At 51.0% G+C, this 18,122-nt stretch overlaps 1 protein-coding gene across 2 annotated transcripts in view; it reads left to right on the forward strand.

Annotated features, from left to right (window-relative positions):
• The first annotated feature begins 557 nt into the window (after positions 1–557).
• LOC119432998 (homeobox protein onecut) overlaps positions 558–18,122 on the forward strand; it is a 161,321-nt gene continuing 143,756 nt past the window's right edge. For both annotated transcript variants that reach the window (XM_037700148.2, XM_049658477.1), the window contains exon 1: positions 558–2,201. In XM_037700148.2, coding sequence (XP_037556076.1) covers positions 716–2,201 — 1,486 coding nt within the window. In that variant the 5' untranslated portion in view covers positions 558–715. The remainder of the gene's footprint in view (positions 2,202–18,122) is intronic.

An 18,122-nucleotide genomic window follows, 5' to 3' on the forward strand; every position in this document is an offset into this window, starting at 1 on the left:
CCTGGAAGGTCGGCTTCTTCCGGTAGCACGGCGCCGTGCCGCGGCGCGCGTCTTGAGAAGTCGCCTCGCCCGTCGCTCGCGTCCTTCTGCGGCGGTGCACGCTTTACAGGGGCGGCTCTCGCTCCGTGTATTGACGTGCGTCCCTGACCTTGCCTTGGTTCGAAGTGAAAGGGGGTGATGTGAGCGAGGTTGTCCGCGGCAGATCGGCGGGCGCGGGGCGCTCATAATTAGGAGATCGATGGCCGTTCGAAGAGTAGGAGGGATCGGCGACCGCGTGGTTTCGGAAGACCGCGTGTCGCGCGTAAACACAGCGGCGGCGTTCCGGGGGATCCCCATCACAGCGCGCGATGTTTGGACGGACACGTACCGTGGCGGCGGCGGTCGGGGGACTCGCGCCTGCCTGCGTTCAAGGGTGGCGATGCCAGCAGTGGCAGCACCGCACGGGTTGCACCCCGGCGGCGCATGCGCAAACGGGGAGCGCTGCGCCGCGGCGCTGCGCTCGGCGTCGCGGCGGAACACAGAGGCAAGATGGCGCCGGTGCTCAGGCCACCCGTCGCTCGAGGACACGAGTGAGACGTCCCGGAATCGCTGTATCCCGGGCTTCCAGCGGCGACCGGCAGCACCGTGGGAGGGACGCGAAGTGAGTGAGCTACCAGCGGCGTCGATGGCGGTCTGATTGGCAGCGGGCCCGGGCCCACCGCGAGAGGCGAAGAGCATGGACGAAAACAGCGGCGGTTGCCTGTCGCCGGAGGAGGCGGCAGCCGCGGCTGCTGGGGCCGATGAGGAGGAGGGTGCGGAGGAGGCGGTTCGTGGCGAAGAGGCGGTGGCGCCCCCCTCTCCCTCGGCGGCCGTGGTGGTGGCGGCGTCCCCCGTCAGCCCCCAAGAAGCGGCGGCCGTGGTGGTCGCCGAGGAGGAGGATGACGACATAGAAGAGGGCGAGGAGGACTCGGAGCGGCATGCAGTGCGCTCGCCGCTCGACGCCGGCTCCGAGCAGTCGCCCGAGCTGCTGCAGGCGGCCGACCTCTCGGTGCGCGACGACTCGCCGTGCGGCGAAGTCGGCGCCGACGAAGACGACCTCGACGACCCCGTGAGTCCCGCCTCGTCGACGGGCATGATCGACGCTTCCGAGTTCCGCGGGCTCGACCCGGGTTCCTACCCGGGTCGCATGTCGCCCGGCGGTTTCTCGAGCAGCAGTTACGCGACGCTGACGCCGCTGCAGCCGCTGCCTCCGATCTCGACCATGTCGGACAAGTTCTCCCACTACGGCCACCACCACCAACACCACCCGGGGGCCAACGGTGGCTTCGCGCCACTCGCCATGGGCATGGGAGGCTATTCGCAATACGACAAACTCGGTGCCACCATGTCCGGCGCGATGAACATGAGCCCGCCGCACGGCACAGCGCCCATGCTGGGCGCCGGCTCCGCTCTGCCGTCGCCGCCTCCTTACTCGCAGAACGGCCTGAGCGTCGACAAGGGACTGAACGGATACGAAGCGGCAGCAGCGGCATCCTACGGAGGATCCTCGGCGCCACAGAGAGAGCTGACACGGCTCGGATCGCCCCAGTCGCCGACGAGCCTGCACTCGCCCATGCTACCGGCCCTGAACGGCCTGTCGCCGCACACGCCTCCCCAGGCGCACCTCGCGGCACCTGCCACACCGCCGCAACCGCCGCAGCCGCCGCCCGCGCCGCAACCTGAACAGAAACCGGCACGGGTACTGCTGCCAGTGGTGAGCAGCAACGCGCTGGGGCAGGTGGTCGTGTGCGGAGCCAGGGCGTCCGTGGTGTCGTCGAGCCTGGTGCTCAGTCCGACCAAGGCGATCCACCCTGCCGCGGTGGTCACTCAGCAGGTCATCCACCCGCAACAGCAACAGCAGCAGCAACAGCAGCAACAACAACAGCAGCAGCAACACGCGGCCCAAGTGAGCGCCGGCGGTGCGTCCAGCCCCGCCGACGAAGCGGAGGAGATCAACACCAAGGAACTGGCGCAGCGCATCAGCGCCGAACTGAAGCGCTACAGCATTCCGCAGGCCATCTTCGCGCAGCGTGTGTTGTGCCGCTCGCAGGGGACTCTGTCGGACTTGCTGCGCAACCCGAAGCCCTGGAGCAAGCTCAAGTCGGGCAGGGAGACCTTCCGCCGCATGTACAAGTGGCTCGAGGAACCGGAGTTCCAGAGGATGTCGGCGCTCAGGCTCGCAGGTGAGTCGCAGTGGCGGCAGCTCGGTGCGCGCGTTCACCTTGCGCGATGTGGTGGCGACTGGGAACCAGTGAGAACGCGCACGTGTTTTGAGCGACGTTGCGTCGGTAGACTAGAGCCATGGTTCACTTCGTACCTCGTCGCTGCGACCGTCCGTGGCGAATGATTGCAGCTTCGCATTCCATGCTGCAGGTTAAATTAGAATGACGGCGGTTGCTCTAGTTCGCTGACGGAAGTGTCACGCCGTCTTCCCGACTTCTCGCGCACTACGGAGAGCTGGTCGTACCACGCGGAGCCGAGAGAGCACGTGGACTGAGCTGGTCGAGGGCGGAAGCCTCACCGCACCAGGCGGGAATCAATCCATCATTGATTTGCACGTGCGGGCGTGACCTCCCCTCCGCGTGTGTGGTGCGTCCTCCCCTTCGGGTCGAACTAGTCGATGATTCCTGTTCCTTTCTGGACTTATTATTTCTTTTCCCCCTTTTTTGCTCAACCCGCCCACCCACAACGGAAACCAACCGGTCAACGTTGTGCTGACGTGCCACTTGGCACTTCGCGACCCGGGTTCGCGTGTTTCCTCTGGTGCTGATGGACACGTGGGCAGATAGAGCATGGATCTGATTCGTTCTTGTTCCGAGGTGAATGAACTTAGTGTCAGAGTCAGGTATGTAGAGGGCGAACATTCGTCCTCGTTGTTGTTTACGAGTGAGACTTCAAGGCGACACTTGCTTGTACCGTCCGTTTGGTAATATGCGTACGCGAGCTCGCTGTTAGTCTTCCCATGTTCGTCGCGCGGTTGTTTCGACATCGATGTTTCATGCGAAACGTAAACATTTGCGGCAGTACACGTGCGTTATAGTATAACGCTTGACATCGGCTCACCGTTCGCGCGACAACTGCAAACTCACGACACACGCGCCGTTTACAGGAATAACACACTTCGCCGCGCGCAGCAGGCGCCGCCGACGTATCCGACAACGAGCGAGCTTCGAAGCGCGCGGTTTCTCTTTTCGTATTTCCCGCGCCGGAACGACGGAGTCTCTGGCAGGCGCTGCCGCTCCCACTTGAAACGCGCGCGCTCTCGCGAGCACCACGTGTCTTTTTTTCCCGCGTTTACGCCAGGAGAAGCAAAAAAGAAGAGACGACGCGGGGCGCTTCCAGCGAGAAAGCGCGCGAAATCGCCGCCGGGAGAGCGCGCGCGCATTTTTTCCCCCTGCGTCCCTTTTTTTTCCACCCCTACTCCTGCCGGCGCGCATCCGTCTTCCTTCCTTCCTGCCTTCGGCCGCTGGCGCGGCGACGCGAGGCAGAGGCGCTGTGCTGCGGCGAAACCCGCTTTCCAGGGAATGCCCTGCGCCGGCGTTACCGCCGCGCTGCAACGGCCGAGGCCAGCGCTAAACTGGGGCGCCAGCGAGCGAGCTAGCAGGCGTATAACACCCTCCTTTTTTTTTTCCCGTGACTCAGAAGCGGGAGCTCCCTCCAACGCCGGCGACGAGAGCCCGAGGTCTTCATTTTCTCTTTATTCGGTCCCTCGAGTGAACGAGCGAGCGGGCTCGTAGGATGCACGTCGCGACGGCGTCGGCTAGGCGAACACGACAACAGCTGCGGGCGTCAGAAGCGTTAAAAAATAAATAAAGGGGTTACTGGTATGCGGCCGGAGAAGAAAGGTGGGTTCTTAGAATGAGGATCGCGAGTTTTTTTCGCCGCGGAAGTACCATCCTTGCTTTTTCTCTATGGGTGGCGGCGAAATTTAGAGTAATACCACGAACGTAGCCTTTTAATTTGGTGCGCTGCGATGGTAGCGTAAATATTGAGAAAGAGAGAGAGAGAGAGAGAGAGAGAAAAGTATAACATTTGTAGCCTCGAGACCAAACGTCCCTTTGTGGCGCATCGTCTCTTGTATGAACCAAGAGCTTCGCATTGCTTTGGATGCTGTGTACGAAGCCGAGGCCCTTGCTTCGCATGTCACAGCGACACGCCACACTGTAACACGCGAATTCACGCAGGAAGTATAGTGGTGTACGAGAGGATTTTTGTGCTTGGAGACAGATTACGCGAGAAAGCCGGAGGATGACAGCTTTTGTTCGAAACAGGCAGGCACTTGCTTCGTAAAGACGCACGGGCATGCGCATGCACCGTCCGCGAATGGAACACTAAGTATCAAATGAGCGGATTTTAACGTAAGTAAAGGTATAGATTTTGGGAAGTAACAAAACGATGTGGTTTCTTCTTGGGCGCGAAACAACGCTTACCTTTACAGTTTTGCGTTTCGGCTGTTGTTTGGTCCCACTCTGAGCTCGGTGAGCCAACTTGCCAACCAGGGTGGGTTGAGTGGTCGCTCGCGTATTTCGTGCATAGCTTCCGATCGGTGGGGTAAACTTCACTGGAAGAGCGCAGTTCTTGCAGATATTGTACAGTGGGTGTCGGGGTTACCACATTCTGCACTGGCTGAGTTGAAATCGGTGCTTTTACTAAAAGAGTAAAGGGAAGAAGGTTTCATTATGCATGGTCTTTTGGAGGCACAGCATTGAGTAAATCGCAGCAGCTGGTATCCATCAGCCGATTTGTGCCACGGATCGTTTTTGTTTAGTTTTGTACGAGATATCACTTCCTCACGAGAAAGGGTGTCAACACACTCGGGTCTCCAAAAACCGTATGCATCAAGAAACGATATTTTACGGCATGGAGGTATCGTCATACAACTTTATTTTGAACTGTGTAACGGCTTTTAATCTCAAGGTAGCGTAAGTGCACGGGGAGCTGGCCCCGGGCGTCATAGCAACTTTAGTCAAACGGCACGATCGAAACGACCAGCGTTGACAGAAACTTTAAAAGACGGCTGCATCGAGTTGGTTTTGGTATCGACACGTTGGTTATAAAGGCAGTCATTCGCTAATTCCTCCTTGGTGATTTGCAGAGCGTTGCCGCGAAAATCCGTTGCGCCGGAGTCATTTGCGTGTATCACGATTGCAATCACATCGTCGAACGCGCGCGCAAAAGCAAGCCTTCACTCACTGCAAGCAATTTCTGGAAACGAATGTCAGATTTGTGTTCCGACAATTTGTGTCACCTATCCTCCGGCGTCTACAGCACTAAGCGCTACAAGCAAGACATCAAATTAGTGCCGAGCATCGCGCAGACGACATTCAGCGGCGAGATGGATGTTTTGGGCAGGGCGTGCCCACAACACCCCAGAAAGCGGGCGGGCGTGGCACAAGCGCTAATGCGGATTAGTCGAGAGCTCGGCTTGTTTTCAGTATCCATGCGTTGCCGTTGTGTCCGACTCCTTTTCTTGCAACATTTCGGGGCTGTCTAATTTAGTATTCCGTTACCAACATATCTTTTGGCAAGAATGACAAGTGTCCGCGATCTTAGAGGCGCGAACTACCACTCTACGTGTATTGTCGGCATCTTTGCTTGTCAAGTCGCACGTCGCAGTGTTCTTTATCGCCGTCGACTGATATCCGCCATGCACTAATCTACAGGTTTCCTCCACCTTGTGCAATGCTTTGATCGTTTAGATCCTGCAAATGATTTGAATCAAATCGGCGCCGCGTATAACATAACTAACATAACAGCGACCTAACCCATTTCAGTTGCGACGACGGTGTAGAGTAAAAAGTACCGCGGTTCACTGCAGAATTTATGTCGACTGTAAAGAATACTCGGCCAACCTCGTCGTCGTTACCTTGGTAGCAGGTAGTTCCGCTATTTAGGCGCTGTTATCTCGGAGAGTAATGGAGTGACACATGTTCGATTTAACCCTTACTACAATGATCGTATCGCCGACTATATCAAATCAGCTTACACGATTTCCGCATTGTTAATCAAATGTATGCGAGGTTCACTCAGTGTTGCTGAGCAGACCGAAAAGCTTCGGCGTGCCAAGCCGGCAAGAAACACGCCCTCACGTAGGTCTTGCGGATAAGCGTTTGCCGATCTAAGCCATGGAAGAATGCACTGGTGTAACGCGTCTTACACAGACCATATTCAGGTGATGTAGCTAAATCTCGTGTTACTGCAGTCGCGAACAAAGTACTGACGTTGTTTTTTATTAAAAAAAAAGCGGTGAGAGGCTTCTATGTTCCGCTGTGCGTTCCTGAGACAATAAGAAAAATAAAATCATTGAAGTAGTATGAGTGACGGTGGCCTTGCACAAAGAAGTTGCCCTATACTGCAACATGAGTACCGGAACCGCAGGTTTATTTCACCGAAACTCTGTAAATTCGTGGTAGTGTACTTTCAATAATTCAGACTCTCGGCTTCGTGTTACCTATCGATACAAAGCAGTTTAAGCTTATCTTAGTTCTTAGCCTGGCGGTGTTGAATGAGGAATTGGTGCGTACGCCCATTTCCGAATACAAGAGCGCACTGGCGTTTCCTTTTATCGGCCACGGTGGCCGCATTTCGATGGGGGCGAAATGCGAAAACATCCGTGTACTTAGATTTAGGTGCACGTTAAAGAACCCCAGGTGGTTCAAATTTCCGGAGTCCCCCCACTACGGCGTGCCTCATAACCAGATCGTCGTTCTGGCACGTAAAACCCCATAATTTAATTAATTAAGCTTCATTTTATCAACGATTTCAACGAAGCAAATGCGCGGTCGATCTGTATTGCAAACCGAAATATTAGAGGGTTTTAGCTCACCTCTGCCGGCTCTACCGTTGCCGCTATATATACGGCTTCGGTCATCGCGGCAGCTTTGGATGATACTTTAGGCACACAGCGCCGAGCGTTGAGCTGGCGGGGCTTCTTCAGCGGATGCAAAATCTGGCAGATGTCTAGAATTGTAGCAGCAACGGTAGGGCGGTAGCATGCTACGTGCTGTGGCTCTGCGCCTTACTCAGACGTACGCCTGCCGCGGTATAGCATAGCAGCTGTGGCTTCCTGCTGTATATAGCCTATAACGTGAGTTCGCGAGTGGAAATCCCCGCCGTGAAAGCTCCACTCCGGTGGGGGCAAACTTAAGTGCGCACCTTTCTCATTCACCGTGTGCCCTTGGCTTCACCTATTTCAGCTACTAGAATCAAGATTACATTCAGTGTAGAGTTTCTAACTGAAGTAGTACTCGACAATGGCGCAGCCAGTCTAGTAAATCGAAATGCGAATGGTTGATGGAAGTGTCGCTGGCAGAACACGTGCTAGCATTAGCTCTGCAAGGCTAAACGGGCTAAACCACTTCTGGTCAGTTACAAGCCAAGCGAAGGAGATTTGAAAAATTACCGATGCGGGGTAGAGGGGGGGGGGGGGGGATATGTCGATGGCTTCTGGGGATTAGATGAAGTGCTGAAATGGGGTGATTCATCGGTACTGGCTCGCGGTTGTAGATGCACAGGGTATGCGTAACTGTAGAAATACTGCATTTAACTATGCGCTGCAGCCGACTATAAAGTATACGCTTTGATGATTGCGGTGGTGAATATTATTGACCAAGTACTCGTCCAATTAACCAACCGTAGACTCATTAACCAACATTGTTCGTAAGTAACGTTGCACGGCTACTCTAAGCATGCGAGCGTGCGCTAATAGTGCTTTTTCTTGAAGCGCGAAACGCTGACAGTCGGGGTTAAACAGAATGCATGTCCTAAAGAAGGAGTCACGTCACAGAGCCTTCACCTCGGTTGATGAAGCAAGACAAAGGAAACTCACTACGACTGGCGGGGCTGGGAGTCGAACCCACAGTGCTCTTGAACTTGAGACTGGTTCTCTGTAGACTAAGCGTGATTCGATAAGCCTGATAAGCGGTTCTCTGTATCGATAAGCGTGATTACGTGCCAAGTGAAGTTAGCGTGCTCTGCACACGAAGCCCGTTATTGTTACAGGGCAAAGAAAACAAGAAATCTTCGCGAGGAAGACGATGCGTGAAAAATGTTGAATTGAGATTGGCTCTCACCGCGTCGCTGTAGTGCAATCAGAAATGTGGGGCCGATAATATGCAAGATAACACAGATGTCACACCATTGCACCGACACGTTGCCGCGCACCTTTAGACGTGATTAACGAGGAGAAAAAGCCGAGGGAATTACGAATAACGACAATGTGATAAGCAAACGCTCATGTTTACATCTATACGCTCTGCCGCAGAAGGAATGTTCGCTCGCAGTATTTTTTAATCTTCGTCAGACATGGAATAGCTTTTTGCAAATAACCTTTTATCGCGCCAGCAAGGACCTATAGGATGATTTTGTTCAGTTGTATATATACATATATACGTATATTTGACTGTGCGGCGACGCACGTTCCGCGGACGGACTTTGTGCATCCGAAACCTCGATAGGTATCGGGTTATAACGGCGTACACGGACGTGGCCAGTGTATCTATATAAGCTACGGAGATAGCCGCATTACCTTCTGATATTCTGATACATCTTGAGATTTCAAGTCACTAAATGCGCTTTTCGCGCGACTGACAACACGGCGAAGTTCTGCAAAGCTTAGCAGCTTTGACCATTACGAGCGAGACGTTCCTTGGACCCAACCGTTTTTTGGGCTGTTTAATAACAATGTGTGCATAAAGCTGCATCCCTAAAAGCTTTCTACGTCACATTTTCTGAGAACACTCAGCGCGGAGAGCTTTCATCGTTGACATTATTCAAAGTGAATCGATAAAATGTGTCTATGTAACCCCTTGGTAATATCTGTTCACATCCGTAGGAGGTTCCTGTGTCTTGCGACACTTCGATGACGCGGATGTTCCTGTTTTGATCAGCCCTACGGACGTAAGATGGCTCGCAGATCAAGCCATGGATTTTAGTTTTCAGGGAGAGAGAGAGAGAGAGCGCGCCTGGTTGGCTACCCTACACATAGGCAAGGGGAAATGAGAAAACAAGTCAAGAAGGAAGGAGGATAGTTAGTGTGCATACACGCGCAGATAATGAATGTTCATTCACGTATAGGCAAAAGCGCTGGTATGCATGGCTCACTTGCCTTCAAGAAGTTCAGGAGGAATACAATGTAACTAGACGCGTACGCATGCATACTGTACTTTACCATGCCTACGAACTTGTTTTGCAAATATGATTAGCACACATTTGTTCCCAGCAGTGTCAAACATAGCCAAAAGGTTAAATTATCACTGCACTACATGCCTCAGTTGAAACGAATGTCCGTCTAATATTCGCGTAAAGAGTGTCTTCTAAATAAACAGTCACCGCCAAATCCAACCTTAATTAAAGACACAAAACAATAGGACAACGACCAAGAAGCAAACAGCTACAAAAAACAACTCAAGAATACCAAACTACACAAGGAACACAACACAAGGAAAACAAACACAAGGAAAATTCTAACGTCACAACAAGAAAAATGGAATGGTATCGCATACAGATGACGAAATGTGCTCTGTGGTATTCTCAACTACGATTGGCGTATCGCACGATGCAGTTAAAATCTACCGCACGATTAACTTGAACCTAGTTTTTGCATTCACTAGGATTTTACGGTTCCGTTCTGTGCGTTTGACGCTTACTGTGCCCCAAAGGCCCTCCCCTCCGTTCTTCAAGCGATAGCTCGGCGCGCTTCTCTGCACTTAACTACCCGCCGCGGAGGCTTAGCAACCATGGCGTTACCAAACAAGTTTTGCAGTGATTCTTAGAAACTCGTAGTGATTTCTCTGCCTGGAAAAACGGTCATCGTCGCTTCTCTCTTACGCCGAAACTTTAGGTCGACTTTCCACGGGCTCGACAGCCGCCAGCGTGATCGACTGAACCGAATCCTTACAAGATAGGGCCCCCGCATTTTTCACACCCGCTTGGCGTTTATGCGTCACGTATAACGCGTGGCGCCTAAACAAACACTCAATCGCCGTGGTTATACAGAACGGCCAAACCGTTCAGGGTCATACCTGCCGGCCTGCAAACTGACCCCGCAAGCGCGGCGGTATAACACCCGCCTACTCCACGCGCGTTGACACACTACTCGGACTCAGCGGAGGGTGACGACGCCTCCTTTTCGTCGAGTTTAGACGCGGCGCGCAAAGCTTCGCCGCCGCGCTGCCGATTGTGCGTTCGAGCGGGCGGCCACGCACGCACGCGTTGGTACGCAACTCCGCACAACCCGACGCTCGCCCTGACTCCCCCCTCCCCATTCCCTTCTTACGCAGTCCTTTTTTTTTTTCCCGTACGCGCCAGGTGTCCCACGTTGGTGCGCCCGGCGGACGCAGCTGGCATCGAGGTGCCGTCGTCCGTGTCGGCGGCGGGGAGGCACACCCCTTGTGGGGGCTTACGTGTTGGCTGGTCGCCAATGGGGGGAAAGCCAAAGGGGGGGGGAGAGGTAATAGTAGTGACGCTCGACTCTCTCTCTTTCTCTCTCTCCCAGGGAAACCCTTCTGGAGCCCTCTCCGTCACCCGTTTTTTTACGTTGTTTCTTTCTTTCTTCTTTTTGTCATGTTTGAACGCTCCCGCCGTTTGTGTTTTGCTTATCGTTTCTGTCGTCATTTTCCCTTTAAACCGTGCTCTCGCTCGCGTTGAGATACAACGTGCTTCTACGCGGCTAGCGCACCGCTTGGCGGTCAGCCGCCCGCAGCTCGCTGCTACGTGAGAAAAGAAAGAGCGAAGCGAAAAAGCGAATCCAGACACTCTCGAAGAGGGGCGGAGTTCGTCGTGCGTGTTTGTGTACGTTTTATGTTGTTATTTTTATTTTTTGTCTCGGTGGGACATGCACAGCAAATACTGTTCTTTTCGATGAGACTTGGTCGTTGACCCGTTTGCCAATGTCTGCGTGTGCACACGCGAGTTCTGTCTAACGCGGCCGGAGGCGCGTCAGTTCGAAAAAGGTCACTGTTAATGTAAAACGCCGCTGGGCGCAGTTGACCCACAACTCTCGACAGCGCGCCTAGGTCTATTGTTTTGCTCGCCATGCGCGCCAAGCTAATTTCTTCCCCTCGTTTCAACTGCGCTTTGAAGTTTTTTTGGAGGCGGATTAAACGCGAATGGAGGATGAATACGTGACGCATAGCACTGACTGATGTTATGTTCACAGCGTTCCCTTTGACCTAGGGAAGTCACGTGCCTTTCTCGTGAATGAACGAATGAATCCTACCGACACATTCTGCATACAGTCCAATCATTCCGTATGCCCGCCATGCTATTCCCAAGGAAATTACGCGGAATCGTCGAGTGCGGGAGAAGGACCACGAGGATTTGGCCGCAGCAACCGCATTTAGATGTGGAAGGAACGAAATATTGTTTTTTTAGAGGTAGTTTCAGGTTTACTCAGGCGCAGGTTGAAGAACTCCCCGGAGTTGGAAAACTAATCCGTGCCCTCTCGTTATGACGTTTGCCGTTGACTACATGGCAGTTGCTTCGGTACTTTTAAACCTCGCTGAGTAATCAGATTGCCAACATTCATTCAGAGGCAAGGGCGACAAAAGCCCAACCCCGCAAAACCAAAACGCGTTAGTAAATTTTGTTGGAAGTACGGCCGGCTGTCATGACGTGCCCCTGGGTTGGTTGACTTGACTCAGTTTCTTATCGTGTGTTCTTCCTTTGATAAAATTAAAAAAAAAAAACATTAGGGAGAGAATGAGCAAAAAAAAAATATAATGGCGACTGGAGAGATTAGCCAATAGTTACGCGCTTCGCGTCCTGTGAACACTACGGACGACCCTTTGAAGACGGCGTCTTCTAGGCTAAAATGATAAAATGCATTTCTGAACCCTATACCGACGACCTCTATTCGCTCCACGAGCGTTGCAAATTCAGGCGTATGCTTAACGGCTGGACACAGGAGCGGACCGCGACATCAGAGAGATTCAGCCATGCCCGCAATGCCGTCAAGCAAAGCGTATCAAGTCGTACAGCAATCTTTCCCGTCCGGCCGAACGGAGTATGTACAAAGCAGACGATTAGCGCACTGCCGCACTGCTGGCACGAAGACGTGGCCCGGTTATAACTCTCTCATTGCTTTCGTTATAGGTAAAAGCGCGACGTAGAGATACAGCGTCGCGCTCCTATAATTCACGGAGAAGATGCATCTTCACGAGATGTAGAACCGCATATTTGCTTCGGTGAGGTAACCTACACGGGCACCTACACAGCAGAGGCGCGCATCGACCGACTTGCGCTTGTTATTCGTTACGCGATGCATTCGATGTTATTTTCTTGCCCAAAACTTTCGAAAATTTGTTGTAAGAGTAATATCTCGCTCTCCGACAAAGCTTGTGCGAGTGGAGTTTTTCGCCGTGCCTGTTTTGAGGATTGTAGGCCGATTACGCGTTGCCTTGGACCTCAGATGCCTCCGCGTTGGCGCGATGTATACATACACGCTTATACTTCTATTCTGACCGCCCAGCATGTCGGCTTTTTAAAGCGAAGCTCTCCTTGCCTCTTCCCCGAGGCTTTGCGTTTGTCGTCTTTTCCTCGCCAGATATATATATATATATATATATATATATATATATATATATATATATATATATATATGTAGACAACTTCGGTCACTGCGGGTACGTCACACTGGCTATGTGCCCGCCAATCTCCCGGAATGGACGTGTCAGTGTGGCGCAAGGGGTGTGAAGCTATGAATGTATTTAGATATGTGTTGTGCTTCTGTGTGCACGCATATCTCATCAGCGTTATTCCCGTGGACAAACATCGTACACCGAGTTGACCTTCGTGACGCAGACAGCTAACTGCCACAGGCTACGGAGGCCGTGCTTGTGTCATCTGCTGTATATACACTGCTGTTACTTCGCTATCTCTGGCAAGTTTTGCGTCATTTATATTCCAACATTAGGTTGTACTCGCCTGTATTTTTCTTCCTTTGCCTTATGGTAGAGTGGACTTTGCCGCATCAATCTACTACAGGCCAGGATTTTAATTTCTTCCTCTTCTCTCGTTTCCTTTAATTATTGCCATAACATGCACGTTAACGCCAGAAATATGTTTGGGCGCTGCAACCAGTACGGCTAGTGTCCAGTCCACGATACATAACTGTTACTGTTATGCTAATTACAATATCGCAAAATACCACAAGTGAAAACCAGCAGCGGTGGCTTAGCGGCTATGGTGCGGCGCTACTAAGCACGAGGTCCGGGATCGAATCCCGGCCGCGACGGCCGCATTTCGATGGGGGCGAAATACAAAGACGCCCGCTTGTCCCGTGCTTTGGGTAGAACGTTAAAGATCCCCGGGTGGTCAAAATTAATCCGCAGTCCTCCACTGTGGCGTGCTTCATAATCAAATCGTGGTTTTGGCCCGTAAAACTCCAGATTTCAGTCTAATTAAGATAAGCAACTAACGTACGGCGTATGATTTACCACAACTGAGGGACGTCAACAAAACAAAACTCAAGACAAATTAGTATTTAGCGGCATAACAAACAGTTTTTTTGCTAGTATAAACTGTACAAAGATATATTCGGAGTGAAGTTCCAAACAGGATTCAACTCGACGAAGTTCTCGTTCCGCTTCCAAGTAAAATTATCAGAACTTCCTTCTCTTTATCATACACGTTTTGCATCACACCTCAAGTGCCTTCTATTTACACTGTTCGTTCACTTTAAGCTTACGCTGTTAGCAAACGGGTGCGAAGGGCGGAAAGTTGTTCCTTTAAAGACTGTGGTACGGCGAAAGCTACCGGACTTCGTTTCTTGCGGAAGCATCGGCTCACCCTTTTTGATAGTTGCTGTTCGCCACTGTCTGCTAGCTCCAGCTCGCGTGCAATGCCCTGCGGCACGTAATCTGATTGTCGGCCCTTACCCACGGCGAGTCCGCAGCTGACGGCGTCTGAGCGTGCGTATAAAGCACCAAATGCCGTTAGCTGTTGCGACGTGCCCAACGCTGGCCGGACGCAGGACCGAAAGGGAGAGAGGGAAGCGGTCAGTTGTTTCCCGTCGCCAGGCGCGCTGAAAGGAACGATGTGAGGAAGAGAGCGGAGAACGATGAGGTTGCGATAGAAAAAAAAAAAAAAAAAAAAAAAAAGAACGCGAGCTACGCCGGAGCCTGAAATTGGGCGGAGCGGCTGCTCTGCGCGCGTCACGCTTTCTTGACTTTCACAGAATGAGTCAGCAGCTGCCGCAGTTGTTCCCGAGATTCTGGCTCACGTGATGTAAGAGTGTGGCAGCGTTTCCGATGTTGGACTACTAAAGCGGTGGTATTTTTTTGCTGGACTCATTCAATCAGTGCTGACTGAAAGGGTTTCGTACGCGCTACGATTATTCCGTACATTATTTTCGCATTCTCTCCGAATTGTTCTTACATTCCGGAATGAATATCGGATTCCGCGTAAAGTCCGCGTAATTTCTATAGGAATTGCGTAGAGGACATTCGGAGTGATTAGACTGTATAGAAAACGTGTCGGTAGGATTCATTCATTCATTCATTCATTCATTCATTCATTCATTCATTCATTCATTCATTCATTCATTCATTCATTCGCTCGCTCATTCATAAAGCGATTCCGTTTAGACCGCTTGGTGCCTTCTATAGACCGTTTCACTGATTACAAACATAGGCCCTGCACGGCTTCCGGTTTTGCCCACTGACGCAGCTGCTCAGTGTAACTGGCAAAGAAGCAACCATGCGTTTTAACGCATAAAACTGATAAGGCACGTGACCGGAAGTTTCTTGGGGGTGGCGTGCTCGCTGCTGTTATCGCGAGCATGAAACCATCTATAAATTTTGGTAATTGCGCGGTAAGACAAGCCAACGAGGAACGCGAGGAAAATGTTACACAGCCCGTCGACTTTCAAGGAGTATGTTTTTAGCGGCACTAAGTGATCGAAATATATATTATTTTATAGTCGTGCGCAATTATTCACACTCTTCAACTGTCCAAGCCATGCAAAAAATAGACAAAAAGCGTGTACTAGGTTTCTATGAAACAAACAGAGAGAGACAGAGAGAGGACATAATAAATATACATGAAAGGGTTGGCATCTTTTGTGGAGGACACCGGCTGCCTCGCTCGCTATTGCAACTGCAGGGGACTGGGTATACGGCAGAAAGAGAATACTAATTTGTGTATTATTTTTCACTATAATAACGTATAAATGTGCGTTCAAACACTGGTATATTATGTACGCGCGCTCCTTCGCTGATTACGCAGTAAAATCACTTATAGGGCACCCTACATTTCCCGGTCCCTTTCAAGACTATAGTCGACACTGTGCTAACGACAGCGATCCTTACTCGGTCGCGTTTCCGCGAACCTTCGGGAGAGGCTGATCGGGTGCGCCTGAGAGACCTTCAGTTCACTCTTCTCGTCATTCGATGCTTGCTCGTGGGAGGGCGCGGCCCTGACAAGCCCGGGCGCAGCACTCATCTCCTCGAGAGGTGAAGCGCCGTAAGCGTGACTAGAGGGCCGATCGCACGCGATCCTTCTCGACGCAATTAGCGTCGTCGCGGGAACGCGTAACGGGAGTTGCCGTACTTTGTTCCGTATAGAGTTTTTCACACACACGACCCGCCGTGGTGGCTTTAGCGGCCATGTTGTTGCGCTTGCTGAGCACGAGGTCGCGGGATCGAATCCCAGCCGATGCCCCAAACCAAATCGTGGTATTGGCATGTGAAACTCCAGAATTCAATTCGCACGCACGCACACGCGCGCGCGCACACGCACACACATGCATATATATATATATATATATATATATATATATATATATATATATATATAAATTATATATATATATATATATATATATATATATATATATATATATATATATATGCATAAAGCGCGTCCTTTTAGCTTCCAACGGCCTTGCCACTATGCAAATATTTTTACCCCCCCCCCCTTTTATTTTTGCTTTCAACGATATATTGCGTAACATAAATGCAACAATTCGCAATGCTCACCTATACGTGTGCGAGGCCTATTGCTTCGCTGCGTTTCGAAAACCACGATTGCTTGGAAATTTGGAAAGATAACGATCAACAACGACGCAACAGTGACGTCTTTAACCACAAGCACAATGATGAGACAGATCCGTGTACTACCGATAATACCTATAGTAGATAAACGATCCCAGCGTCGGGGTTACGTATATTTATAAGAAGACCTATACTTTGCGCGACTTCTTGGGAAAAAATAGACGGACCATCTTGACTTATATCTTTAAGTTACAGCGCGTCACATACCTGAAACTTCTATAAAAAGCACCGCTGATGTCTTCAACGACGTAGCGCGTCCTGCCGCCCGTGCTGCATAGCGATTCTTTATCAGTTTGGGATGGTAGTACTTGTATAACGTCCGCACCAGCTGCGATGTACATCCACTTTCACAGGGTGAAATGAAGGCTGGAAATTTTTTGTTTTTCGTTGAACGTCTTGGGCTAAAGTTAGCTGGGACACACGGAATAACAGCGAATCACCATCAAACCGAACTTCTGACTCTTTAGCAATTCTTTACTTTCTTTAAATTATGTTGAACTCCGTGATACTTTCCTCGTTTTCTGAAGCTGACGGGCACCAACAGGGCACGCACGATGGTCACTGGCTGTGGCTGGTGAAATGTCGCCTCACGGCCGTTACCCTTAAAAAAAGAACTATGAAACGAATTACGGGATTCATTGGTCGTCAATTGTCTGCAGGCGACGCGTTATGTGCTACCGTCGGGCGTACTTGGAAACGTGGTTACGTGTTCGATGCCGCCCCGTACTTGGTATCCCTATATATAAGCCTTCTGAAAAACTATACTGTACCGTTGGTGAGTAGAATGGCTTACGTATGCCTTACACGCCTGTAACAGTAATAGCATAGTCATTAGAGCGTATTCTCAAGGGTCGCGGGTTGTATCTGCCCCTTAGTCAAAGCCCGTGGCTTAAGATACATGTATGGAGTGGCCACTATATATCACTAACTATCATTAAGCATCGGACAACCGTTATTGTCAACCCAGAGTCATTAGATTGCTAGAGGTTTGTGCACTGCGCGACATGTTCTTTGTGTGTTTGATGTGTTGTACACTGTTGGGGCACAGAATGAAAACGATATAATCACGCAGGCGGGTCTCCTGCAGTTACTCGGTGCGTTCACTGTATGTTGCAAACGCGCGTGCCTGTTTGGTGGGTGCAATACCACCGGTCTGCCAAGGCCTCAAATTTTGACCTCACGCTTCCTTTGAACCAAGTGCTCGTCTTGGACTTTGCTAAGAGTGCACCCGAGCCAGTCGTCGTCATTCAGCGTCAGTAAAGTGCAAAAAAAAAAAAAAGTTGGGAAGAAAAAGATTATGAATTGTGAATTCTAAAAAACCGAAATTAACTGAGTTTGTAAATATTGATCTTGTGAAGCACAGGGCAAAGGTTGATATGGAATATAGAGAAGAAATCAGTGAACTGCCTGTCCCGCACAGTGTTTCACAATGCGAATGCTACGCATTCTAATGGGACACACCGGTGGTAGAAACACTGCACTACCCCTGCTTGAAGCGATTAGGGGTACACGAATATTCGATACTTTCGAATAATGAATTGAACTATGTCCTGTAAATTCTATCTTGGAATCGAATAGCGATTATACGTCACTACCACCCGCCATGGTTGCTTAGTGACTATGGTGTTGGGCTGGCAAGCACGAGGTCGCGGGATCGAATCCCGGCCACGGCGGCCGCATTTAGATGGGGGCGTAATGCGAAAACACCCGTGTAATTAGATTTACGTGCACGTTAAAGAACCCCAGGTATTCGAAATTTTCCACAGTCACCACTACGGAGTGCCTAATAATCATTTCGTGGCTTTGGCACGTAAAACCCCATAATTTAATTTTTATACGTCACTACGAACATGTTTCGAATAGTTCTCGAATATTGAATTGTCAAGCGTACGCGATGAAACGTAAAACTGCAGCAAATGTGCGACGAGTTTCAACCGAGAGGCCATAGCTGAAGAATTTCCTTAGTGAGGCATGGTCCGTCGCTCAGGGAGCCAGATTTTCTATTCTAATATGCGATCATTCACACTTTCCAACGAGCCTTGAAATGCGAAC

This window comes from Dermacentor silvarum, chromosome 11 (assembly GCF_013339745.2).
Source record: "Dermacentor silvarum isolate Dsil-2018 chromosome 11, BIME_Dsil_1.4, whole genome shotgun sequence".
Taxonomy (NCBI): domain Eukaryota; kingdom Metazoa; phylum Arthropoda; class Arachnida; order Ixodida; family Ixodidae; genus Dermacentor; species Dermacentor silvarum.